This window comes from Microcebus murinus, chromosome 21 (assembly GCF_040939455.1).
Source record: "Microcebus murinus isolate Inina chromosome 21, M.murinus_Inina_mat1.0, whole genome shotgun sequence".
Lineage (NCBI taxonomy): Eukaryota > Metazoa > Chordata > Mammalia > Primates > Cheirogaleidae > Microcebus > Microcebus murinus.
Window position 1 is genome coordinate 25,258,174 of NC_134124.1, and position 26,342 is coordinate 25,284,515.

The 26,342-nt window shown below is 36.0% G+C and overlaps 1 protein-coding gene across 3 annotated transcripts in view; it reads right to left on the reverse strand.

Annotated features, from left to right (window-relative positions):
- The window catches only part of GABRB2 (gamma-aminobutyric acid type A receptor subunit beta2), a 242,058-nt gene that overhangs the window by 14,820 nt on the left and 200,896 nt on the right, over positions 1-26,342 (reverse strand). For 2 of the 3 annotated variants that reach the window (XM_020283723.2, XM_012740678.3), the window contains exon 10: positions 24,702-24,815. The exons of the other annotated variant lie outside the window; for it this stretch is intronic. In XM_020283723.2, the coding sequence (XP_020139312.1) occupies positions 24,702-24,815 (114 nt within the window). The remainder of the gene's footprint in view (positions 1-24,701; positions 24,816-26,342) is intronic. 3 annotated transcript variants of the gene reach the window in all.

Sequence of the window (26,342 nt, forward strand, 5' to 3'; positions counted from 1 at the left end):
CTTGGAATGCCTTCTCAGTGTCAGGCTACACTTAAGTGATGACATTTTAGCAAAAGAAAGGCACAGCAATTGTCATATAAATTTAGCTAATCTTTAAAACTGAGTTTCTGCACTAGCCTTTCCAGACCTGTCCAAGTGGATTTCCTAATTGTCTTTCTCATCACTTGAGCAGTGGAGACACAAGAAAAACCACCAAACTCTCCTTTTCTTTTTTGATTAAGATATTAACAAGAGATAATTTCCCTTGAACTAATCAGAAGGGCCATGTGCCAATCTTTGTTGCCCTGGAAAACACATCAAAACATTTATCAAATGTTTCTGTCTTGGCATTTTCATCTATTTAAAGAGCCTTGAGAATTTTGTTGATAGTAGATGAAATATGGGAGAAAGGGAAGCAAGAGTAAATGAAGGGAAGTTGAAGGAAAAGACAGACTAGTGGATGAACTGCCATTCTCTGTAGATAAATTGCCTTTGCAAGAAGCTATGCTGCAGGCCTTGCTTTAGTTTTAGTATGAGGATATTTGCTTTCTAGTGTCAATCTTTAACTTGCGTGTCCTTTCCTGCCAATAAGGTTTTTTGGACTGGCTCTGTTAGGCAGACCAATGCTAACAAAGAAAGTCTCCTGTTTCCCATTCAACTATCTGCTTTGGAAATTATGCTTTACCTGGAGTTATTGTGCCTATCAATCATGAAGCAAATGCTGAAATGTTGGGGAACAGACTGATTTATTTGCACCAGCATTCCAGAGCCTCTTGTGAATGAGGGTAGTTTGCACACTGATTAAATCAGATGTTCTACTTGGTAGAGGGATGGACTTTTCTGCTGACTCGAGTTATTTTCCAGACTGACCTATGCGATGATGGTTCTAACAACAGCAAATTTGTGCTAAATATTTTGTATGAAGAGGTTTTCTTTTTCTTCTTCCTGTCCTCAACTGAACATTTTTCACAAAAAGGAAAGAAACATGCTTCGATAACAGAGTACCATTTTGCTTAAAAGTTACTGTATTAAACCCATAAAAGTGGGCCTTGTTTTTATATATTAATCAGTTAATTCTAAGTTTGGTTTCAAAATTACCTAGCATGAACTTAGTATTCTAAGAGGTGAAAGAAAGTTCACTCAATCAGAATACGAAATGGAGATTCTATGGGAGCAAGGGAAGGCCAACATCTTTGACTCTTTGAATCTCTGTACCAAAGAGAATGGTGAAATAGCAAACACAAATCTGCAAATAATTATGATTTTGATCCAGTGCTAGCATTTTTCCCCACCCTGTAGGGTATTGTCCAGTAAATTCTGCAGTTCCTTCCTTTCCTGCACCTTTCTTCATGATAGGTACACGCTCTGGAGGGTTGCCCTTGTTATAATCTATAGTCTACAGAAAATCCTCACTTGGAAAGGAGCCAACACAAAAAGAGAGAGAGTCCATGATCTGATGCCACCTTGCCTCTGTATCTGGGCATGCTCTGGTATATAGTCTGGAGGGATGTCCTTGTTATAATCTATAGTCACATACAGAACAACAAATCAAATTCCTGAGCAACCTAACAAAATCATATGTTTACCTTGAGAAGGGAGAATGGGGCTATCTTAAATCCCAGTGCTCTGCCCCACTCATATCATCAAGAGAAGAGGGAGAAATTGTAAAAACCCAAGAAATCCTAACTGTACTATTTCCAATTACTGTGACTAGTGAGTGGGTAGAAGATCCTGTTTTATCTTCCACAAAATGACACTGTGACCTGAGTGACTTGAAATGCTAAGGCAATGAACTGTTAACCACCTGGGAATATCCAAAGCACTCTTTCCAAAGGAAAAACACTCCAAAATTACCTAGCATGAACTTAGTATTCTAAGAGGTGAAAGAAAGTTCACTCAATCAGAATATGAAATGGAGATTCTATGGGAGCAAGGGAAGGCCAACATCTTTGACTCTTTGAATCTCTGTACCAAAGAGAATGGTGAAATAGCAAACAAAAATCTGCAATTGATTATGACTTTGATCCAGTGCTAGCATTTTTCCCCACCCTGTAGGGTATTGTCCAGTAAATTCTGCAGTATTCCTCCGCACTGGAAACTCCTAAATGACCTTCCGAATTTTTTGTGGTTTGGTGTCTTCCATCCCTTTTATTCTTGCAGTATCAAATTAATTTCTCTTGGAAAATGATTCCTTTATATATATGTGTTAATTCATGTGGATTTCATTATGAATGATATATGAACTATAGATCACTGATTTATTTATTTAAAGAATAATATTTGGATTGAGATAGGAAGATGAATGTTATATTTAGGGGAGAGGAGAGTACATTCAAATCACTACATTTAATATTATTAAAGCACAATTAGCATGCATGATGAATTGAATAATTTCTTTTAGAAGGTTAGTAGAATTCTTTCTGGGTGTCTCCTTTTAATTTAATAAAGTACAAGCTACTAGTTTCAATTACAGTTGAAAGTAGGGATTCATCTTCATTTGATGGAGAAAAAAGAGATCAAAATAACAACCTCTGAAGGAGGAAAAAGTGAAGAATACTATATTTATGATATATCGATTTTAACAGACATTCCTTACATTCAAAAGAGGTGCTGGCTTCAAATTATTACAGATCCTTAGGAAGTATGGAATGGAGCTATGTTTGACAATGAGCTTACCTAAATACAAAATCCTATTTTTGACAAGTTTCAGGAAGGTGGGTGTGAGAATCTGCCTACCCAACCCTGGTAACTCAAAGAAATTTGAACACCTGGGAGCTTACATCCTGAGAGGTAAAGGCTTGTTCTAGTTTAATTTTCATCTGGCATATTGACTTAAGTCCCAAGCTGGAAAGAGACAATTGATCTACTCTTTTCATTAGCTGGTTCAGCCAACTCAAAGTATTATGGGCGATGACTTGCTAAAGATTTTTATACACACCATCTAACTAGTAATTCACAATTTCACAACCCATTTTCAACCACTTCGGTTGGGTGCTCACCAGCCGTGAAACCTTGCCCACAGCCAGCACTCACTCATAGTCTGCACGATAGTTTGTGCTGTGCATTTTGCTCTTGTGTGATGAGGAAAGCTTTAAAGCACTGAAAGCTTGTTTTACTTTACAGGTAGCTTTACTTGTAATGTAAATCAGAATAGGCAACATATATGTTTTTATTATGTTATTTTTAAATGTTCACAATTTTATTTTGATAAATGAAAAATCAGAAAAGTCATATCACAGCTGTCGGCTAAAGTCGACGCTCGGCTGTGCACGCTCATCTGTGGCTGTCGACTACAGTCGACACTGGTCCTGAAGTGGTTAAGTAACACCACAGAGGACATTTGTTTTAGCTTCCTTCTGCAAGGCTGGAAACATTCCAGTCAACCATTTCTAATGCGCAGGGGTGGGGAAGAACAGCTAACTGCTAGAAGAGGAGCTATCTTTTTCCCTGAGACTAATGCATGTTGTCCAAGATGAGGACAGTGCACATCACTAAGGGGGAAAGGAGTGCCAGCCACACACCCCTCCCCTTCATAATCTGCCAAAACCTATGACAGTGAGTTTAAACATGGAAGCAGATCAAGCTGAATTTCAAGATTTACTGGCAGGTCATGACTGACATAAATGCTGTCATCAAATCTGCTTGGGTCACTGCAAGACTTGGGGTTTTCTACTGTTCACGAGTTTTAAAACTGACCCCCATTTTGTCCCATAAGGTAATATGGATGGATCTGGACATACAAAACTACCTATTGCCTCAGTTCTGGGTGAGAGGGAAGTTATAAAGCTGAAAGCTAGAAGCAGAGGAGCCAATGTTTGGTTTTTGTGCCCCTAAGCAAGGCATCAATGTTTAAATCCACCTAAAAATCTAATAACATATTCCCCCTGGAAGATATTGTAGGCTAAGAAAAAGGGAATTTCTCATCCTATACACTCCAAAAACCCCATATAGGCTATAATCAGCTCCACTAACAGGAATCAGAGACACTCTCTCTATATAACCTTATTCCTACATCCTATTGTTTTTCATTTAATTTGGCCAGGAAAACAGAAGGCTGACCTAATGCAAACCATATGGACAGGACTCCTGTGAACACAGAACAAAAATGGTAACAGAAAGATGTAGCAGAGTTAGCATCCACAGGCATGCCGAGAACACAGCCAAAGAACTTCCCTGGTATAGAGGCCGAGTCTCCTTTGGTCCTCAAATGGCAGAGGCACAAGGGCAGGGCCTTTTAAAATAGATCTCTTGAACAGGGATGGCTTGGATGGGGAGGGTACATGGAATCATGTGGATTACTGAATCCTGTGAGTAAACATTTAGACACATGTTTAATACTCAACTTGCACTTGATCCAGTAGCTGTGTTTTAAAAAAAAGTGCTGAGGGAAACTGACTCAGCAGTAATTAACAACATGATATTGTCCAAACAACTTAGAATGCATACTGGTAAGCATGTGCCCATTGTGTACAGCAAAGAAAAATAACTGATGCTAAGGGCAGTGTGATTACAGAACAAATATGAATGGCCGATAGCTAATTACAAAAAGTAATTTATAAACTCTAGATAATTTCTTAATAGAACATTATTGATACTGAATAATATGTAGCTGTTTGAATGGAACCAAGGAATTTTTAACATTTGCTCTGTCATAAAATTGAGAGTAGGAACATCCACATGCATCCTTCTTTAGTCTTACAACATCTCTCATCAGTTCAATGTTCGCAGTTCAAATGTTCTTTCTATCGGGGAGTCTTCCTGGATCTTGCTCTTATTTTATCAGGTCCCCTATTACGTGCTATCATAGCAATACAGACACTTTTTTCACTGCTCTTATTTCCATCTACAATTACTTATTATTTCTACAGGTATTTGTTTAAGGTGTGTCTTCTCATTAGGATGTGGTCTCTGTGAGGGCGAGGTGCATGTTTGCTAAGGATTCAAGAAATATCTGCAGAAACAGCTGTTAATACCATTATTCAATATTTAGTAGGCATGCATACAACATTCCAGGCACAGTTATAAGCAGTCTCTACGGATTACTGCATCTGTTACTCACCACAATCCTCTGCAGTAGGTACACTGATTAGCTCTCATATCATAGATGAACAAGCTGAGACTCTAAAAAATTAAATCACTTGCTGAAAGTAGCACTGTGAATAAATAAGGGATCTGAGATTTGTACCCAGATAGTTTGATTTCAGAGTCCTCACCCTTAAGACTGATGCTGCACTGCCTCCTAGGACTTTTTATATGTCCTCTTAAAAGAGTGAAATGTCCTATTGCTTTGAGGGGAAGCCATTTAGGAAACATGAACATCCACCATGCAGCTGTAGGAACAGTGGCAGGCAGAGTACGGGAGCAGTGGGCAAGGCAGCCAGAGAACATGGCCTGGGCACAGAGAGTCCCTGGGATTTCTAAAGATAGGGTCAGAGGGAAGGTAAAGGTAGGACTGGTCAGTCTCGGGAAAAGTAAAGGTAAGATCGAGGGAGCCCCCATGTCCGCACCTACACGGAATCAGAGACACTCTCTGTATACAACCTTATTCCTACATTCTTTTGTTTTTCATTTAATTTGGCCAGGAAAACAGAAGGCTGACCTAATGCAAGTTAAGTGCCAAGTTAGAAAACTTGAGTGCTCTTATCTTTTCCTTTTGGATCTTTTCTGCTAACTTTGTCAGACTACATTTTAGGAAGAGCCACTTTGTGAAATGAGAGGGCCCTATGCTAGAACAGTCTTTACCTCTAGACTGCAGGAACTCTCAGGGTGACCCTATAAAAAGTCACATTCTTTTGGGCTGAAGCAGTAGTATCCTGCTTAAGAACATAGGTGCTAAAGCCAGGCTAGTCAGGCTAAAAGCAGCCTGAGATAAAGGTAAGGTCACAAAACTGTGATCGTAGGTAAGATATTGAACCTTTGTGGGCTTTGGTTACCTCAACTGTAAAATAGGTATAATAGTATCTGTCTTATTAGATTGTTGTGAGGATTATTGAGATAACTCACATCTAATAAAAACCCAAGGAATATTAGCTTTTATTACTATAGAAGTATGGGGATGGAGGAATTGAACTTGTGATATGTCACAATCAGAAGAGGTTTGGGATGGTAAACCAGTTCCCAACTAAATAGCTGTAGACATGGCGACAGGGTGACACACAGCAGGTGCTCAACCTCTCTTTACAAGACAAATAAATGCATCAGTCCAGATGGGCTTCTTTTAGCTACAGCCCTCTGGCAGGGAGCTTCCTCTAGATCTTCTTAGGCTGTATGAATCTTCTAGTTTCAGTATTTCAGGAAAGTGTCTAAAGTTGAGACCTCATTATTCATCAGCCTATGAAAAGAGATTATGAATAATGTTTCTTCCTGATGCTTAATTTGGGGACCCTGTTTATTTGTTTTTATCCTTATAGAGGGCAGAGACAATAAGTAACTAAAAAATTCCATTTTGTTATATGCCAGCAGGATCAAAGTTTGGGAGGGGAGAGCTTCCACCCATCAACAGAACAAAGTTTTCAAACTTATTTCCACCTGTACTTATGTATAGGAAATAAGTCTCTCATCCTCCAAATTAAATGCATTCAGAAAGAGAATTTCATTATGATGATACTGATAATAAAAGAATCACATTGTTATATGGTCTTTTACATTAGTATTCTGAAGATTCAAAAGTCCAGTGTAAATAAGACCATTTATACAGTTACTTGAGTCTTGAAGACATGTACTTTGGAATCAGCTTTGAATTCTAGCTCCTCTACTGATCAGCTATTTGACCATGGGTAGATTCCATAGCCTACTTGAGCCTCAGTTTCTTCACCTTTAAACTTAAGCTACATCACTTCACCTTAAAAATGAAATTACATGATTTGGAGGGGCTGTTTAAAGATTGAGATAAGATATTTAAGGAGCTTACCATCATGTCTGACATATCTAACTAGGTATGTAACTATGTATGTATGTTTGTAACAAAAGGGAACCGTCACTATGATACTTGCAACTTAAAACTACAACTAGGAGAGAAGATACAAATTCACTGATTTATATAAGCAGGACTAATTCTTTATATTTTCTCTCTAGCCCCTGGCAGTGGATGCTGCGACTGAATCTATCCCATCCTTTGTAATAAAAGGAGAGACAGATGCCCTGCTCCAGATGTGACTGCTCTCAAGCCAATCTTTGTACTCCTCTTCCCTTTCTAGAGACTGGTTCAGGAATGGGAAGAATTAAGTCAACTGAGTCAGTTAAATAAAGGAAAGGTTTGTTAAAGGCTTTGAGTAAAAGCAGACCCCCATCTCTCATTATGGACATGAATGGAGAAACACAGAGCCTTGTTGCTACCAAAAGCCATCTTAATCTTGAACAAGATGCCATCAACGAAATGTTGGCTGGCTTGCTCTTTCTCTTTCTCTCTCTCTTGTCCCATGCCTATGCATCCTTTTCATAGGCCAAACACATTAAAGGTGAGCAGAAAAATCAAAAGAGGTTCATTAATAAAAATTCAAAATAGTAATTTGTAATCATTTCAGCTAAAATTCACCCTAGGACCATGACAAGGTTTTGTGTGTATGTGTATATATGTATTCTTTTCCATAAACAACAATCTTGTAAAGAAAGGTTAATATTATCCTACAGAAATTTTAACAAAAAATGCCCTCCATTTATTCAAATCCTTTATGTTTTGTCAAAGTGGTTTCCTATCTTTTACCTCATAGCTCTGTACAACATTAGAGTAAATTCAAAAGACCAGGCATGGACTTCCTCATCTCACGGATAAAAAAATCTAAGGCCCAGAGAAGTTCTTTTCCAAAAGTTGCAGAGCTCTTCAGAGGCTGAGCTAGGCTGAGTACCCTTGGTTTCCTAAATCTAAATTGGATTCTGTGCCTGGTTCTGCCAATTATAGAATGGAGGAGAGATATTTTAAAACAGTTTTTCATCTAATCTGTGATTCAAATATGCAACACACAGAGAGAAATCTAGGCTTACATTCCAGCTTTATTTAGTCCTGGATCCTCCACTAGCTAGCTTATGTGACCCTGAGCAAGTCACTGAAATTTCTGGGCTTCGGTTTCTGCATGCCAAAGGGAGACATTTGTTGAAGTAGGTTTCCTATTCTTAAGCCTGTGATAATCTCAGCTAATTAACCAGCTGGTTCCAGATGCAACTACAGAATCCTCAGTACCTTCTCCAGGCAGCAACCGTGAATCATTGTGAGTGGGTACTCAAGCTATAGCTCATTTGCATTCCCTGGGCTAGGTCCTCCCTAGCTAGTGTGGCCCATGGATCAGCCACTTTGGCATCCCTGGAAGGTCTGTTAGAAATGCAGAATCTCAAGCCTCACCCTAGACCAACTGAATAAGAACCTGCATTTTAAGAAGATTCCTAGGTCACTTTTACGCATGTGAAACACTGAAAAGCACTGGCTAGGTGATATCCTAAATCTCTTAAAGTTCTAAAAGTCAGTAACTATAGGATTTTAAAAATGGGGGAGGATTTTTCTAAGAAACTTGGATAGCTGTACAAGTCTGCTAAATGGAGCCTTCATCCTCTAATTGGTAAATAGCAGAGCAGTTAATTGGTAATATTTTTGTGCTCCTCATGCTGAATCACAATCACAAAGGTGCTGACTAAATCTTTAGGGGAAGACTAAGCTGTGGAGGGAACTAGGAAACCCACCTCAGCCAGGGATCCCTTGTCCAGCTACAGTCTGGTGGCTTCTGTACATTTGGCCAATTACACGGTAAATCACTCCAGTGAGCATTTGTCAAATGCACCATCCACCCTCGGTCCTCAACTCTCTTGTTAGAACTGCTGTTAATTTGACACAGCCTTGTCAAATATCTCTCTGCTCCATTCGAACACCAAATTATCCTTGGCTCTGAGATCTGGAGACGACGGCAGACAGTGAAAGGTGCTAAACTTTACAAGACATAGGCTGCAAGTTGAGTTGGGAAGTGAAGAAAATTATGAATCCAGGAAAGCAGGAAAGACTATCAAGCCCAGCTGACAATCCAATGCTCTGCTAAATAATAAAATTTCTCAGCTAGATTGTGGGTCAAGTATCGAAAACCCTCAAAACACAGCAAACCAACAAACAGCAGCAAAACAAACAAACAAACCTGGGTTCAAGTCCCAGGTTAGCCACTAACTAGCTGTGTGACTTTGAATATGTTACTTCTCTCTGGGCTTCAGCTTTTGTCATCTGTAAAATTTTAGATGACTATGAGAGTATCTAGTAAATCAGCAAGCTTTAAACTTTTGTGAGCACCAGAATCAATTGGGGAATTTGCTAGAATTTATATATTGGGGTGATCAGAGGTTTCGATTCAGTAAATCCAGGGTGGGGCTAGAGCTCTTCACTCTGTACTGGTATTGTGGTCTGAGGATGCCCCTCTATAAAATGCAGTCATGGAGCAGTGTATGGTAAGAGATAATGCCACTAGAGTACTTGGCTAGCTCCTGGCTTTATGTAAGCTCTTGGTAAATGCAAGCTTTAAAAGATATCATTAGCAATTCAGCTAGAGGAAGTGACTTGCTCAGTGTTACACAGTGTGGACCAGCAGGTTTAGAACCCTTTTCCACTACGCCAGAATGGTTTCCTATGCACTCACATTTTTCAGAGCTACTTTATTGGAACAATGCAAGGGACTGAGGAAAGATGCAGGTCAAGCTATTAACATACTGTCAAGTCAAGGAATGAAAGGCAGTGCTGCCCAGTGGGCAGGTTATTCTAGAGAACTGGGGTACAGTCTTGTTTTGTTATAAAACTGCTGTTGACCTAAGACTAGTCACCCTCCCTGTCTGGTATTAGTTTCTTCATTCATAAAAATGAGGGGATCCTTGAAACCTGTTTCCAGGGTTAAATTACAGTTATTCTATGGTAGATGTGTACATCCTGGCTGGACGGAGTATCTCCTTGCTCCCTTTTTATTGACATGGAATGTACCTTTTACTCTGTGAAGTTTTTCTTGAATATACAACTCAAGGTAACTTCTCCCTCCTTTGAAACTCAGTAGCATGTATTATCTGTACCATAGGCTGCCCATTCTGATTATCTTGTACTATGAAAAAGAATACCATATAGGCAGTGGACTATTCCATCAGAGAGAGAGACAATGCTACTGATTTAGAAAGGAATCTTAAGAAACAGGAAAAGTCAGCGTTCTGCCTTTGTGATTCATTTCATGGTAGACACCAACATCATGTTACTGCTCACAAATGTCAGCCACTGTTCTAAGTACTTCCTCTATACTTCCTCCTGTAATCCTTAAAACCATCTTTTCAGGGTGGAACTGTAAGCCCCGTTTTACAAATGAAAAATCTGAAGCTCAGAGAGCTTTGTCCGTGTTCATACGGAGAATGAGAGTCAGTCTTGGGGCTTGGACTCTAGGCTGTCTCCATTCCAAAATCAAGTAGGTTTGATTCAGCCAATGACTGCTAGTGCTAGTCTCTTCTCTGGAAGCATTAATTTGATACATACTTGCTGGATAATTGAAACGTTTGTGATGTTCCTTCCCAATCTGTGCCCCTTGTGAGACATATTTCATGTTATCCTGCAGCTGGTTACTATAAGGGAAGCAAAAGTGTAGCTGAAAGATTCTCAGAGGAATATAGCCTATGTCTTTGGCTTCAGGGGCCAACATTCGCAACTGTTAAACTAAATGATCCCTGATCGTGGGCTGAGGACACTTGAAATGCCCCATAAAGCAGTGCTTACACATGAGGGCTCATTATGACAGTGTATTTTCAAGAGGGGGGGGCTGGGGTTAGCAGGCTTGCCCTCCCATGACCCAGAGATGCTTAACCCGAACCCCTCTTTAGGGTACCACAGCAGGGACCTCTGAGTCAGGGCAGGAAGCCTGCTGTGGTGTCCTTGAAGCCCTTCCAGCTTCCAGAAATTTCCCGCAGTACAAGTTAGCAAAAGTGTTGAGAGGCAAAGAGACAGCTTGTTTATTGCTGAGGGAGATTTCAAAATTATGTCAAGGCCCATTTTTGTTATATCTCCCTAGGTGCCCTTTGCCAAGATTAAATAAGCATCAAGTCATCCTGCAAACCTCTTCTCAGCAGAAGCAATAAAAAATTCCTAATTTCTTTAGGAACATAACAAGACTTGCTGGAGGTATTGTACTTGTTTTGTTTTTACAAAATAATTTAATATTCACAAAAAGATGGTTAATAAAAATTTAATGCCAGCCCTTGATTCCCAAATCTGCCCATGGAAAATAGCTTTCTCTCTCTCTCTCTCTCTCTCTCTCATTTCCTTCCTTCCTTATTTTCTTCCTCTCTCCCACCCTCCCTCCTTCCCTTTCTCCCTTCCTTCCTTCCCTCCTTTCTTTTTTAAACAAACAGTTAATAATCAGTCCAGAGATTTCCCAGTAAGCACTGCTTTCATGATACTAAAACTGTTACTAAATTTCCTAAAATATGAGATTTTATCAACTGTAAAATATGCCATCAATGTATCAACAGATAGAAATGAAATAAGGAAAGAAATCAAATGTCATAGTATATGTAAGTCTTTCACTAAATTCAGGAGCTTTAGAAAGTATACTTTTGTCATAAAATTGAAAACTATTGCACATTTTTCCTAAAAACTGTCAATAATTCACTACAGATGGGTTTGACTTCCAGTAGTGATCTAGTAAATGGTAGACCTATGTTAGTGGTGTTATATTTCACATTCTAGAATGGAAATTGAGCACACAAAGAGGCAAAGTATTATTACTTGTTTGAAAAACCACACAGTATTGTATATAAACTTTTTCTGTAGTTTATTAAATTTGGCTTGTGGGTGACCTAAGTATTCTGACAGAATGAATATGTTTTCAAAATTTAACTCAATGGTTGTGGTTCTCATTCTTGGAAAAAAAGCCCAATTGAAAGAACACGAGTCATACTTAAGTCTCTGCCTCTGTAGGGCTGGAGAAGACCAGGTTCACTGAATCAGAAGGGACTCAAGAGAAACTGACCATGCAAAGGAAAAGGAAATGCAGGAAGTTTCAAGGGGCTTTGGTCCTGGGAGCCTGTTTCATCAATGACTTCCTAAGGGTCTGTTTCCACTTTCTCATCTATGAAATGGGAATTACATCTACCCTCTACATGTCTGGTTGTTACTGAGATAAATAAACACTATGCCAGGATCCATTATTATTATAATCTAATAGAGCCTGCTTGTTTGGTTACTTACTACTTACTATGCAACTTACAGAACTATTTAATTTACATTCTAAATTATCCAGTATAAGAAGCATATATTTTTATTATTTTTGTTTATTTTTTATTGCTACATACTAATTGTACCTATTTATGGGGTATGTGTGATATTTTGTTACATACATACAATGTGTAATGATTACATCAACATACTTAGGATATCCACCTATTTTTTTTGTTGGGAACATTCCGGATCTTCTCTTCTAGCTATTTCAAAAATATACAACAAGTATCATAGAAGAGTCATTTTTAGGAGAGAAATTGGGTTCAAAGTACTTTAGGTATTGCTAATGCAGGAAATTATAATATTTCTCTCTATGGACTTTTTCACGTTTCCTAAAAGAAACTTGTAAAGCAAAATCATCTTTAAGTAACAGTAAGATATATACTCTGTGTAAGTGTATACAAATTGTAAATTAATTAGCAATGGCTTGCAGTAGAAATAAATGAAAGTAGATTTAATGAAAGGAGGTAATGGGACTAATGAAACCCAGTAAAGAAGAGTCGATGAGAGTTCTAGAACTATGTGGTTTTTACAGTAGATGAGATCTTGGAGAGTGACTTTTCTGATATATACGTATTGCTTTTTAAGTGTCAGAGTTGAGAGAGTGTAATCCCAGGTCTCCTGAGCCTCTGCCTACTACACTGACTTAATTTTTTTTTTTACTTGCTTTTTTTTTTTTTTTTTTTTTGTATCTGCAGAGAGCCATGAGCAGTGTTGCCATAGGTATGTACAAGATTGGAAAAATATTACTCATTGTGTAAGTGTGTCACTAGAATCTTGAATCTCTGGTAACAACATTGACAAGAAAGGTGATCAGCAAGGGCTTGCCTATGCTCAGGGCAGGACAGCTTCTGTTCAGGCTGGACCATTTTTTCTCTCTTTACTTTTTCCTTCCTTCCTGCCTTCCTTCCTCCCTCTTGCCTCTTTGACTCTCTTCACTCCTTTCTCCTTCCTTCTCTCTCTCTTTCTTTCTTTCTTTCTTTCTTTCTTTCTTTCTTTCTTTCTTTCTTTCTTTCTTTCTTTCTTTCTTTCTTTCTTTCTTTCTTTCTTTCTTTCAGTCTTTCTTGACAGAAATAATCATTAGAAATCATTAGAAATATGCAATGTGTTATTTAGATGAGGCTGTAATTATCTTGGGTTATTCTGGTTACATGATATATGAATTGGAAAAAGTAGGAATTTTGTCTGTGTGTGGTGTGTCTGTGTGTGGTAGGCATGGTGAGTGCGTGTTTCACACAAGCAGAGAGACAATGTAATGAAAAGGTTACACTGGCAAATGAGGTGAGGCTGTGTATACACACACGCTCACACACTTCCTTAAGTTTCAAAAGTGATAACTATTAATTGTAATTGTTCAAACACTACATAAACATGTAAAGTGAAAAACAAAAGTGCCCCTACCACCCCATGCCACTCTCCATATGTGACCTATGAAAAAACAGATTCGTATCTAGAAAACCCCAAGGATTCAACCAAGAAACTCCTGGAACTGATCAATGAATTTAGTAAAGTCTCAGGATACAAAATCAATACACAGAAATCAGAGGCATTCATATACGCCAACAACAATCTAATTGAGAACCAAATCAAAGACTCAATTCCCTTCACAATAGCAACAAAGAAATTAAAGTACCTAGGAATATATTTAACCAAAGAGGTAAAAGACCTCTACAGGGAGAACTATGAAACACTGAGGAAGGAAATAGCAGAGGATGTAAACAGATGGAAATCCATACCATGCTCGTGGATCGGCAGACTCAATATCGTCAAAATGTCTATACTACCCAAACTGATCTACAGATTCAATGCAATACCTATTAAAATCCCATCAGCATTCTTCACAGATATAGAAAAAATAATTTTACGCTTCGTATGGAACCAAAGAAGACCCCGAATATCAAGAGCAATTCTAGGCAACAAAAACAAAATGGGAGGCATTAATATGCCAGATATCAAACTATACTACAAAGCTGTAGTCATTAAAACAATATGGTATTGGCACAAAAACAGGAATATTGACCAGTGGAACAGATGTGAGAATCCTGATATAAAACCATCCTCATATAGCCATCTCATCTTTGACAAAGCAGACAAAAACATACGCTGGGGAAAAGAATCCCTCTTCAATAAATGGTGCTGGGAAAACTGGATAGCCACCTGTAGAAGGCTAAAACAGGACCCACACCTTTCACCTCTCCCAAAAACCAACTCACGCTGGATAACAGACTTAAACCTAAGATATGAAACTATTAGAACTCTAGAGGAAAAAGTTGGAAACACTCTCCTAGACATCGGCCTGGGCAAAGAGTTTATGAAGAAGTCCCCAAAGGCAATCACAGCAGCAACAAAAATAAATAAATGGGACATGATCAAACTACAAAGCTTCTGCACAGCCAAAGAAATAGTCATGAAAGTAAACAGACAACCTACAGAATGGGAGAAAATTTTTGCATCCTATGCATCCGATAAGGGACTGATAACTAGAATATACTTAGAACTCACGAAAATTAGGAAGAAAAAATCAAATAACCCCATTAAAAAGTGGGCAAAGGACTTGAACAGAAATTTTTCTATAGAAGACAGAAGAATGGCCAACAAACATATGAAGAAATGCTCAACATCTCTAATCATCAGGGAAATGCAAATCAAAACCACAATGAGATATCACTTAACCCCAGTGAGAATGGCCTTTATCAAAAAATCTCCAAACAATAAATGCTGGCGTGGTTGCGGAGAGAGAGGAACACTCCTACACTGCTGGTGGGACTGCAAACTAGTTCAACCTCTGTGGAAAGCAATATGGAGATACCTTAAAGCGATACAAGTGAATCTACCATTTGATCCAGCAATCCCATTGCTGGGCATCTACCCAAATGATCCAGTGACACTCTACAAAAAAGACACCTGCACTCGAATGTTTATAGCAGCACAATTCATAATTGCAAGGCTGTGGAAACAGCCCAAGTGCCCATCAATCAAAGAATGGATTAATAAAATGTGGTATATGTACACCATGGAGTACTATTCAGCTCTAAGAAACAATGGTGATATAGCACACCTTATATTTTCCTGGTTAGAGCTGGAACCCATACTACTAAGTGAAGTATCCCAAGAATGGAGAAACAAGCACCAGATATATTCTCCAGCAAACTGGTATTAACTGAGTAGCACCTAAGTGGACACATAGGTGCTACAGTAATAGGGTATTGGGCAGGTGGGAGGGGGGAGGGGGGCGGGTATATACATACATAGTGAGTGAGATGTGCACCATCTGGGGGATGGTCATGATGGAGACTCAGACTTTTGGGGGGAGGGGGGGAAATGGGCATTTATTGAAACCTTAAAATCTGTACCCCCATAATATGCCAAAATAAAAAAAAATAATTAAAAAAAAAATAAAGGGAACAACTAAACCAACTAAAAAAAAAAAAAAAAGAAAAAACAGATTCAATAAATAAATAAATAATGTTGGTGCTACTTGTTTTATCTCTGGAAAATATAAAATTGAACAATCCTACATTAATAATAATACATTATTCAAGATGAATTAAATGTAAACCATGAAACACTGAATTAAGTATTGAAAAAAAACAAAAAAGAAACTCCCAGAAAAATTTAGAAGACCAGATGCTTAACCTGGAATTTCAAGAGGAATTTAGTCATTACAGAATACCTACAGTTTACAAAAGTACAAATAACTGGACAATATAAATACTTGGGAGGCTGAGGCGGGCATATTGCAATTAACCCAGGAGTCTGAGTCCAGCCTGGGCAATAGAGCAAGACCCTGTCTCAAAATAAATAAATAAAGTAACAACAATTACAAACTTGTTATGATATGAATGAGAGCTTGGGGGAAATATCTGAAATGTACATACTAATAAATTACTAATATCTTTATTATATGTAAAACTGTTGAAACTGAAAACAAAAAATTCTTAATAAAAATGGATAAGAATAAGAACAGGCAATTCACATGGAAGCTAATTCAAACAGTACATAAAGATATTGAAAAGATGCCCAACTGTTTAAGAAATGTGAACAATACAAATTAAAATAACAAGATTATACCCATTATTAACTGCAAAAAGCAATGAATAACCAGTGCTGCTGAAGGAAAATGGGAATGAAGGTAATATACAGGCATAAATACATATATTAAAAATATATGAGAAAACACATTAGAAAATATCACTGGTGGTTTTCTTTTCTCAGGAAAACAGTGGGATTCAGATGGGTTTTACTTTATCATATTTTAACCATGTGCTTCAAAAAATGTTATTAGAAATAAGACAAAAATCTTGTAGATCATTATAGAAAGGAAAGGTTGACCTGGTAAGAATGGTAAAAGAGAAAAATAAAAATATAGAAATTAAATATTTCTACAAGGTCAAATACACTATCATTCTTTTCTGGATTCTGTATTTTCTGTCATGTTTTACTTAATCCATGTTTATTAAAACATTTATACATGATTTCTTGCCTTTTACTCTTTTTTAGAAAAATATTTAGATCTTTGACCTACCTAAAATTTAATTTGGAGGAAGAGGTAGTTTGGCTATGTGGTACTGCATTTAAATATTTCCACATGGTTTCTGTTCTTTTAAATGCATAATTCACATATTCCCAATGATATGTGTGTGTGTGTATATATATATATATATATTTTTTTTTTCTTTTCCTGAGACAGAGTGTCTCTTTTGCCCAGGCTAGAGTGCCGTGGCATCAGGCTAGGTCACAGAAATCTCAAATTTCTGGGTCCAAGTGATCCTCCTACCTCATCCTCCCAAGTACCTGGGATTACAGGTGTGTGCCACCATGCCTAGATATATTTTTCTATTTTTAGTCACCTAGTTAATTTTTTTTATTTTTAGTAGAGACAGAGTCTTATTCTTGCTCAGGTTGGTTTCAAACTCCCAGAGTTTAGCCTCCCAGAGTGCTAGGATTACAGGTGTGAGCCACTGTGCTCAGCCTCCAATGATATTAATTATACTTTTATTAAGAACATACTTTTCTTATGTTTCCAAGTTAATTTCTTTTCTTTTACTCTTTGTATAGAGTATACTGGGCCAATGCTATGTTGCATTAATTGCTATGGTTTTATAACTCATTTATACTTCTAGTAGAGATATTGTTCTCTTATTATTTTTCATTTTCTTGATTCTTCATATATATTTTTTATTTCAAATAAACATAAGAATTATTGTTTCAAATTTCTAAAACAAAACACCAAAGCAATCAAAACCAGAATAAAACCAGAATATCCAATGAAATTACACTAAACTCAGAATACTTTATAAAGAGCTGATCTCTTTAAAATGAGATTTTTTAAAAAAATAAAGTCTTTTTTTTAAAAAAAAAACCCAAGGTTTTCTTTTATTAAAAGTTATTATTGGTAAAAGGGGCTCTTCTTCGTCACTTCCATTATGTTTTTTGTTAGTGTTTATAAACTTTTTTTTTTTTTTTTTGAGACAGAGTCTCACTTTGTTGCCCAGGCTAGAGTGAGTGCCATGGCGTCAGCCTAGCTTACAGCAACCTCACACTCTTGGGCTCAAGCGATCCTCCTGCCTCAGCCTCCCGAGTAGCTGGGACTACAGGCATGCACCACCATGCCTGGCTAATTTTTTGTATATATTTTTAGTTGGCCAATTAATTTCTTTCCATTTATAGTAGAGACGGGGTCTCGCTCTTGCTCAGGCTGGTTTTGAACTCCTGAACTCGAACAATCCGCCCGCCTCGGCCTCAGAGTGCTAGGATTACAGGCATGAGCCACCGCACCCAGCTTGTTTATAAACTTTTTATATAGGAAAGCTATGAGAACTTCCCTAACTTCTCATATTGTTTCTAAAGGTTTTTCCCAGTTAATTCCTTTATATTTTGCTTGAATAATTTTATTTTGTTTGTTTAACAATGAAATTATTTCTCCTCCCTTTCCTACATTCCTTATTTTCTCTCATGTAATTGCACTGGCCGATAGTTTTTTTTAGAAGTTAAGTAACAGTGGTGGTGGTGGGCATCCACATCCAAATCATGTTCCAGCCTTTACTGCTCCATCCTAAGGCAAGAGGCCAGAGATGGAGCTTTTGGTTAGATAGCTAGAGACAGAAAAATAGAGAGAGAGACCCATGGCAAGGAAATATTCATTGCTTCTAGATTTCCTAAGGGACTTTAAATTTATAACCAAGAATTAATACTGAATTTTTATTGCTAGCCCTTTTAGTATCTATTGAAAGGGTAAAAAGTTTCAAACTTTTATAAGATATATATGTTCCTTGTATACTTGAACCTTTGTAAATATATTTGAGAAAAAAAGGTTTTTCACTCTTTCAACTTATATACTAAGATAGATAATATTATCCTTATATTTTGAAACTTTACTATACACTTACAGTTTCATTTTCATATTCTCTGGATTCAAGTTGCTACATTTATTTAAAGAATTTCCCCTGTTGATATTCACTAGTGAAGTGGACCCACTATTTCCTTCACGTACTTTTGCTTTTTAAAATATAGTTTTTGTACCTTAATTATCGTATGTGACTTTCTAAATCACTGGAAGTTTTTCCTTCTCTCTGCTATGATCTGCAAGAGTTCAAATACCCCTTGAAGTATTTGAATTGTTCATATTTGATAGGATTATTATTGTTGAAACCTCTGGGCCACTTCTCTTGGAGTGGGAGTTATATTTTCCTGTCAATTTTCTTAAGTTTATCTTTGGTTATTGGTTTGTTTTTCTTTGCTATTTCTCCAAGGGTCAGTTTGCTAATTTATATTTTCTAAGGATGTCATGTATTTTATTCACATTTTCTAAGATATGTGCACAGTTTTCTTTTAATTTCTCCTTTCTCAATAATTACCATGCTTTTACAAAAATTACTACTGTAGTGTATTCATATTGTCTTCCTTTTTGCTTCTTAAATAAGCCATTTCTTGACAATTATTTCTCTATTTTACTTCAATGTTTTAAAAGCACTAACTTTGATTTATTTGTGGGTTAATTAATTTTCTAATTTGTTGACTTATAATTGACCTTGATGATTTATTTTCTTCTGTTTCCTGAGATATTTTGCTGTTCTTTTTCTAACTTCTTGAATTATGTTTATTTCCATTTTTAAATTACTTGTTAGAAATGTGTTTGAAGCTACTTTGACAATTTTAACTATTTTCACCACATCCTTGAGGATTAATTATGTAGTATTTTAAATTACCATTATTTTATTCAATTTAATTTTTATTGCATCTTTGACACAAGTTATACATTAAAGTTTATACAAATGATAAATATTCTAGATATACTACTTAATGTGTCCATCATTTCTTCTTTTGACTTCCTAACATTTTAACTCACTTGGATGATATTTTGATTTGAATCATATTGATTTAAAGTGATTATATCTTTATTTTGTATTATAATTATTATAATTATAACAATATCTCTTGGTCTTGACTTTTTTACCTTCAATTCATTGTTGTATAGCAATAATAATAAATTCTTAGCTTTCTTTGGATTTGGATTTGCCTCATTTGTTTCTGCATGTGACTTTAATTAGAATGATTCCCAATACCTTTACTTTAGACGAATCTCTAATAAAACGCATTTTGCTGGGTTAGTGCCTTGATTCAATCTGAGAATCTTATTCTCTTGATAGGTGGGTTGATACATAAACTAGTTTAGAAAGATAAGCTTGGTCTTAATTTTGTCATCTTGATTTCTGCTCTACATTTTCTTTTCAGTCATCCTTATCCTTATTTCTGACATTAGATTGAACTACATCATCTTTATCTTTCTTTACTTTATTTCCTTTAGGTTATGCAAGATTTTTGTAAGATGTATTGCCAGCTTTTGATTCTTCTGCCATAAATGTCCTCAGGCTTTCATGCTTTAGTGTAAACCACAAAAATATGAGGGAATAAAACACAATTTTCTCAGCTTTCCTCACTAAAAATTTTTATGTATGATGGCTAAGTTAGAACCTACTTTTAAGGAAGCATCCCAGGTGACTCTTATGTAGGTTGTCTATGTAATACCCCTTGAGAAACACTGTCATAAAAGTTATCTATGTTAATTTTAACCATATCTTTAATCTTCTATTTCTTGATTCACAGACTCTAAAAATAAAAAAATAAACACTAACTCCTTGTTATGAATGAGCAAATACTTCCTCTTTCCTCAATAACCTCTATCCATAATTTTGATTTACATTTTAAGATTATTTTTCTCATTTATTATTTTTACACATTTTCAGTATCTAGCTTTTAAAAATATTTCAGTTATTTTTTATTCAGAAACCTTAATTCCTGGAGTTGTAAAGTTGTAAATGCCATCCTTAGTTCTAACTGCTAGCATGCTGGTTTTTCCTATTCTGAAGTTTGTTGTTTTGACTACCCTTTACTGGGTGCTAGGTTGTTGTATTAAGACATTATTTCTTAAAAATAAAGACTCATGGATGCTATAGTCCCTCAAACTTTATATATTTAGGACAGAGTATCCTTCTTTTGTTTTTATACTGATAATTATATTCCTAGGTTTCATATTCTCCCCCTTGGAAACCTATAAACATTTTTCTGCTGTCTTATGAAGTTTGATACTGCTATACAGTAGTTTGATACCTATCTTTTCTCTTTTCTCTTCATTGTAGGTCAATCACTTTTTCTTACTGAAAGTTTAGTGATTTCAGAGGAATATAATAAGGTATTAACAAGATTGCATAATTTTTATCTTGGAACTCAGTGTGTTCTTTTGGAATTTATACATATCCATAATATAATTATGGGATTAATGAATTTAATTACAGGGATGTACAAATATATAATGTATCATTAAGAAAGAAGCTTCTGTAGTTGTATTTTCTATTTAACCACTGCTTGGCTATCTAACCTTGAGCAAGTTAATAATGTTCTCTGGGTCTCAGCTCATCATCTATAAAATTAGAACTATAAACAACATGGGGTAATAATGAAGACTACATGGAATAACAAAATATATGTAGGTATCTAAGCATATAAACATATAATAGACATTCAAGAAGTGTTTATTATTATCATCATTATAATTAGTTACTGGCATTAGACTCAAATATTTTTTTCTATTCCATTTTTTCCACTCTATACTTCACTAACATTAAGGTTCTGAATGTTTAACCTATGGTACCTGTCCTGTATATTTATTATGTTTCCCCTAAGTGATTTTTATCTCTACATCTTTTTTCCTCTGCATTTGGCATGAGTTTATACAACTTGGATTTTTTCTTTTTTTACCACATCGATTCTCTTACTGTTTTAGATTGATTTATTAGCTTCTGTACAGATTGCTTTGCCTTCATTTTCTCCCTTTTAATCTCCATTTATTTAATATCTCATGCTTGACCTTTTGTTTCATACATTCTTTTAATTTTTGGTGAGAAAAAATTTTGTTATGGAAAATTTTTGTTTATCCTGGAATATATATCAATAAAAGGGCCATCATAGGTCTTAGGCACATTGAGTTCTTCCCTCCCCGTGTGGTGGTTTTCTCACATTGTTGCCTCGCTGTTTCTGTGTTTAGACAGATGATTCATCTTGATGGAGACACTGTTACTGGGTTTTGCCATTTGTGCAAAGATAGCTTGGGTAGATTTCTCTGGAGTCTGCGTGCATTGATTACTGGCCCTACCTATGCATCTTTGCCTCTTTGCAGTCTCTCAATTTGAGTTTGGTGTTGATTGTTTTTGTTTTGTTTTTCTATTGTCTCTATGGCTTTTGGATGGAGAGGAGAGAAACTACACTGGATTTTTGGATTCTTCCATCTCTCCAAGTTGCCAACACTTTTCACAAGTGGGCATTTTTAAACATGTTTTCTGTTTCTTCCTCATTGCGCGGGCAGGGGACTGTGTGCATGCATTGTGTGTGTATGTGTTTGTGTGTATACGTGTGTACTGCCACATTCTCAGTGCTGTAGTCAACTACAGCAGAACTTCTCTAGGGAAAAAACTCACAATATATATCACCATGTTAAAGGCACATACTTTTGGACACAGTAATACCATTTTAAGAAATGTATTAGAAACAATAGGGTGTGAATATGTCAGCATGCTTATTTTAGACTGTTTATAATGGAAAACCACTTAGAAACAATATAACCATCTAATAACAGGTGCTCATTAAATAAATTATGATAAATATTGAACAAATAATGAGTATTGAATAAATTATATTCAATTAAATATCTTATAGCTATGAAGTATAGTTATACTTAAACATATGAAAAGGTAAGTGGAAAAAATCATACAATAGTAGTATATGATTATTTACATAAAAGTATGTCACTAAATGTGAATAGAAGGCAATATTAGCAATGATTATAGCTACGCGATTATGCGCAGGTGGTTTTCACTTTTGCACACATTTTTAAGAATGATCATTAATTTTATAATCATAAAGATAGTCATAGACCTAAAAACCTAAAAAGATATACACTGACTGCCAAGATCTCCAGAATAATTTAAAGTATTAATTGAATGCTCTTTTCCTAGTACTGAGAAAGGACCTTAAAATAATTATATCATTTAATCCTCTCAGCTGCTTCATAAGACAGAAATTAATGTTTTTTATTTTTAGTTGAGGAACTTAAAGATTGGAAAAGGTTAAATATGTCCAATGTCACACAGCTTATAAAAGACAATGCCTAAATGTGAACCCAGTTCATGACTCTAAAATCTATCAATCTTCCCAGTGCCTCTTGGGATTATTACATACATCTTGATGCTTATACAGGTTACAAGTTTAATAGAGAGCCCATTATATGGACTTTTAAATACTAGTCTTTGTCTTATAGTCTAAGTATGAACTTAAAAGAGGACTCAAAGGACAGAGTAAAGACACACCCAACAGAGAAAAGTAGCAGAAAACATGAAAATTCATATATCCATGTATAAAATTCAATTTCATTAGCATTCTCTTTGACATAATATTTTATAAAATAGAGGAAGAGTTCTTGACCAACAAGGGTTTAAAATATGGTATCAGAGAGCATGAACTCTTTCAACTCATCAACTGAAAAATTTAATTCACCAATTTCGCACGCTTTTTTCAAAATATACTCATGGTCTGAGGATATTATGAATTTTCATGGGACTTTACCCAGTCATTAGACCAATCACACAGCATGCTTTGATTTTTGTTTTGAAAAATACAACATTCTTCAATGATTTTCATCATAAATCCAAACTCCAACTTTCAAACATGTTTTCTTTTGCATGATTAACAGTCTACTCAGAATGATGCCCAATCAAATCAGTCTACTTTAATCTCAACAAGAGTTAAAAAAATATAAGAACAGCAGCAACAACATAAATGATGTAACCTGAGAGCACAGACATAATAGATGTTGGATGTTTAGGGGATTAGGACTGAAGTAGTGATTAACAATGTTTCAAACATCTCTTCTCCTGGAATCTATTACCATTTATCAGAGACTGTTACTATATAACAGAACAAGTAATAAAGTTGAAAAGTAATAAAATGCCCAATGCCAAAACAAAGTAGCCATTCAACAGGTTATGCATACCAGCCCCCTACCCCAAAGGCAACAACAAAGAGGTATGCAAGGGCTCTGCAGTTAGAGCAATAAAATTAAGGAAGAGCATGACACGTAGAAGATATCATAATGGAAGCTCATCTGGCATCAAGTCCTCATAGGAAAGATTCACCAACATTCCATATAATTCACTGCCTTAGCAAGAAATAGAAATTTAAAAACTGGAGTTGGACAAATAGTGGAAGATAAGGTGGAATGGTAACAATTATCATCTATCTTCCTCCTCCTTCTCCAATTTGGAGGGCAATACAAATGACAATTTGTGAATTAGTATCATAAAACATGAGGATTCAGAAAATAAAGTGTAAGTCTTAGCCAAAAATAGGCTTTTTTTAAAATTGGAGTTCGCTTAAGTCAAGAGTTTTGATAAGAAACAGTCTAAATTATTGCCCCTTATCTATCATTATAATAGTGCCAGGCCTACCAAAAACTACTTATTGGTAAAATAAATAATAAACCAACAAGGACTTGATGCAGGTATAATATTCTTGGACACAAATAATCTAAATATGTTCCTGAATTCTGAGTCAACCAATAGAATAAATGTCTAATTTTCCACCTACTCAACCTAAATAAATAAACAAACAAGCTCCCCAAATCAGACAAAACAACAAAACTAACAAATAATGATACTCTATCCTCTCAGTATAAATGAAAAGCAATCTCAAAATGGCCCATTTAGTTTCTTTCTCTAGCACAACAACAATTCCTGAATTGAAACTAAGGCTTAGGCTCACCATTGCTATATTGATAAAACAAACCTGGGAAAACCCAACTAGAGCCTCACAAAAAAATTTTAACTTGTCCCCACGTCTCTGTGGGATACATGTCCATAGGTTATCTGCAAAGTCACCATACATTATTTTAAAGGGAACAGCTAAACAAATTGGCTCCAACAGAAATACAAATAAATGGATTAAAAACTGGCTATCTAACCGTATACAGAGAGAAATCGTAATTGGTAGTCCGTCTAGTTGGGGAGAGGTTTCCAGTAGGGTCCCACAAGGATCGATATTGGGTCCCATTTTGTTTAATATCTTTATAAAAAATCTGGAAGACAAAGTAGAGAACGTGCTAATTAAGTCGACTGATGCCACTGGATTAGGACTGATGGTCAAAGTAAATTGGATATAGATAAATGCTACCGGTCTTTAGAAAACATTGGTCTTTCCAGACCAATGTTAACAGAGAATAAAATTCTAATAAGTTGTTTTTTCATAAGTGTATTATTTTTAAAAAATCAATTCCAGGCACTAGGAATAAATAGATTGAAAGAACCTTAGTGGCTTTGCATAACAAAAGAATAGACACAATGAATAAAGACAACACACAGAATTTCATGAATGCAGAATAAAGAACACCCTCCAATGGAGATCTCTTTGGTATAGCTTTATTTAGAAAACTGGTGGTTTTAGGTTTCTTGATGCAATAGGAATATTGGAGGCATTTCAGATATGCAAGAACCAAGGTGATGAATAGACAAAAATAACTAGATTCTCAAGTACGCATATACTCAGTAATTAGCAGAAAAGTAAACAGAGACACAAAATCAAGCTTAAAAGAAAAATAAAGAGAGTTGAAAATTTGAATTCTGAGCAAGAATAGTGGGTGAAATCAATCAAAGGCAAATTCTACTAGGACACACACACACACACACACATACACACACGCATGCACAAATAGAAGAATGCAAAGGATAACAGGAAGGACTCTCTTAACACTAGGATAGAAATTATATTTTTTTAACTACTCCAGAGAAAAAATTATTCAGTAGACCTCACGTTGGCTTGATGTTTGTTTTTTAAAATGTTAGTACTTTACAACTTAATTTGTCATGGGAAGGCAACTGTTTAAGTGACACTTGCTTATGAACTTTTATGTGCAGGTAGATGGGATTTTTCAGAGAAACTGAGCTGAATACATGGACTAATGTGGAATCAGCTTATAAGTTTTATTTCATTCCTCTCATTGGTTAGCACAGCGGAATCTACACTGGATATGTACAGGAAAACCCAGGTCACATCCCAGAATATTTGTTAACTTTGCTATGCAATCTTGGCTATTGCACCTTCTCCAAGAGGCTTAGTTTTTGCATCCATCAAATGACAGGGCAGGAATTATTTGTAAGAGCTACAAATTCCCTTCTTAAAACAAAAACTTAAGGGAAATTAGTACACAAGAGAGAATGGAAAAATGTGGAAGTACTCATTGAGTCAACATGGGCAAGCATCCCATTTTCATCCCTCCCTGACCTCAGGACAAAGCACAGTTTAAAAATCACTTTAGATGATCTGACACACTACTTCCGTTCCTAGGAAACCATCAAGTGAAGGTGAAAAATTCAATCCCTCTCCTAGTGACTGATTTTTCCAGAGCAGCCAACAATACTTAGCTGATTCTATGTGCCTGATCTTTGAAAAACAAAAATAACTTCAGAATTACAGTTGAAAAGAAGGGACATTCTTGATAAGAAATAGACCAGCATTATTCATGATATGCGGACACAAAAGAAAGCATTGTGTAATCAGAACGCAACGTGAATCTCCTCTAACCTTTCATACTTGGTAAAAAAAAAGA